Source organism: Python bivittatus, unplaced genomic scaffold (assembly GCF_059951505.1).
Source record: "Python bivittatus isolate LINGU-HERP-01145 unplaced genomic scaffold, Pbiv_v1 ctg000340_np1212, whole genome shotgun sequence".
Lineage (NCBI taxonomy): Eukaryota > Metazoa > Chordata > Lepidosauria > Squamata > Pythonidae > Python > Python bivittatus.
Genome location: NW_028277056.1, coordinates 878,622 through 880,727, shown reverse-complemented (window position 1 = coordinate 880,727; position 2,106 = coordinate 878,622). Strand labels below are relative to the sequence as shown.

Here is a 2,106-nt window from a genome sequence, read left to right as displayed (position 1 = left end):
GAATTCGTCCTTAATGACAAAGGGGTAAGGCAAAAGAATTTTGACCAATATGGTTTGTTTCTTATGTAATTCTCCAGGCAGTTTTTAATTTTTAAATTTATATTGCAAAGTTGTGATGGCTAATACATCCATGGCTAATGAAGTATATTTTTTTAAAAAAACTGTAAGTTTGAGAAAATAGGTTTTCGGTTTAACTCTCCCTGCTTTTTCAGTCTCCCAGTGTCCCTGGGAGTCAGGTGATATATAACTGTAGGAAATAAATTGATTATGTGCCATCGAGTTGGTTTCCAACTCGGAGACCCCATAAGTAGATTTTCTCCATGACGACCTGTCCCCAACCTGACCCTTCAGGTCTTCCATATCTGTGCCTCAGTCCATCCCCTTCACTGCTGGTCATCCTCTTCTTCTCTTTCCTTCCACCTTTCCCAGCATTAGAGCCTTCTCCAGAGAGCTGGGTCTTTGCATAATGTGTCCAAATAAATAAATATATTAGAAGAAAAGTCTCAGCTGGGCAGCTAAAGAAGTGAGGATCTTTGAGTTGCTCATTCACCACATGGCTTCCTTTTCTTTTTTTGAAAGCACACATCAGAGACAGCAGGAGAGATTCTCAGGCCAGCATTATGGCATCCTCTAATCAGACTGCCAGCCCCCCAATTTTCCTCCTGACAGGCTTTCCTGGGCTAGAAAAACACCACCTCTGGATCTCCCTCCCCATCTGCTCCATGTACCTCGTGGCCATCACAGGGAACTGCACCATCCTCTTTGTCCTCAAGATGGACCAAACTCTCCACACCCCCATGTACTATTTTCTTTCCATGCTGGTGCTCTCAGACCTGGGCTTATCCTTTGCCACTTTGCCCACCATGCTGAGTGTCCTGTGGTTCAACCACCGTGTGATCCATTTTGATGCCTGCTTGATCCAGATGTACTTCATCCACACTTTCTCCATTGCTGAGTCCGGTATTCTACTCTCTATGGCCTTTGATCGCTTGGTGGCCATCTGGAATCCTCTAAGATACACAAGTGTTTTGACCTATAAGACAGTCATCAAGATTGGGGTGGGAGTGGCCATTCGAGCTGCCATACTTGTGTTCCCAGCTTCCTTCTTCCTAAAGCTTCTGGAGTATGGGAGGATGAATGTACTCTCATATTCATTCTGCTTGCACCAGGATATTCTGAAGGTGGTGCTCTCAGACAGAAGAGTCAGCAGCATCTATGGCTTGATGGTGGTGGTGTCTTCTATGGTTCTTGACTCTGTACTGCTTGTTTTGTCATATACTATGATCCTCAAAACTGTGTTAAGCATTGCCTCTAAGGCTGAGCGCCTCCGAGCCTTGAGTACCTGCATCTCCCATATCTGTGCGGTCCTAACTTTCTATACACCAATGATTGGACTCTCAATGATCCATCGATATGGGAAAAATGCTCCTCCTGTGGTCCACATCCTCATGGCCAATGTCTATCTTTTAGTGCCACCCCTTATGAACCCCATTGTATACAGCATAAGAACAAAACAGATTCGGATGAGGATCTTTCATAGTCTCCTGAAAAGTAAAGAGTCAACTATGGCCTCTTAGAATTAGCTTCGGGTGCTGGCCAAGGACATTTATTACTGTTTCCTTGAGAAAGAACTGAAAACATCAAACAGAAGGAAAAGTACGAGTACGGAACAAAGTGTGTACGAAATACTGTGAAAAAACAGTATATATAAGATGGACAGAAGTTACTGAAAAGCTGAGATTCACCTTCAAAGAGCTATTTTGAACCTCCCAAATTCTTGGCTAGCAGATAAGATTGACCTCCCTCCCTCCCTCCCTCCCTCCCTCCCTCCCTCCCTCCCCTGCCCTCCCCTGCCCTGCCCTGCCCTGCCCTCCTTCCTTTTCCCTTCCTTTCTTCCCCTTTTCCCTTCCTTCCTTCTTTTATTTTTCCTCCCTTCCTTCCTCCCTCCCTCCCTCCCTCCCTCCCTCCCTCCCTCCCTCCCTCCTTCTTTCTTCCTTCCTCCCTTCTTCCTTTTCCTCTCTCCCTCTCCCTGTGTTTGTAGATAGACTCTAATAAAGTTATTGGAACTGATCTACCTCCTGGCTTGCTCTGTGAGACCTCTACTCT

General features: G+C 45.5%; 1 protein-coding gene across 1 annotated transcript; it reads left to right on the top strand.

Annotated features, from left to right (window-relative positions):
• Window positions 1–620: 620 nt before the first annotated feature.
• LOC148216017 (olfactory receptor 51G2-like) lies at window positions 621–1,577 on the top strand. The gene has a single exon (XM_088140836.1). It carries the CDS (start codon window positions 621–623, stop codon window positions 1,575–1,577), a length of 957 nt encoding a protein of 318 aa, XP_087996962.1.
• Window positions 1,578–2,106: the final 529 nt, after the last annotated feature.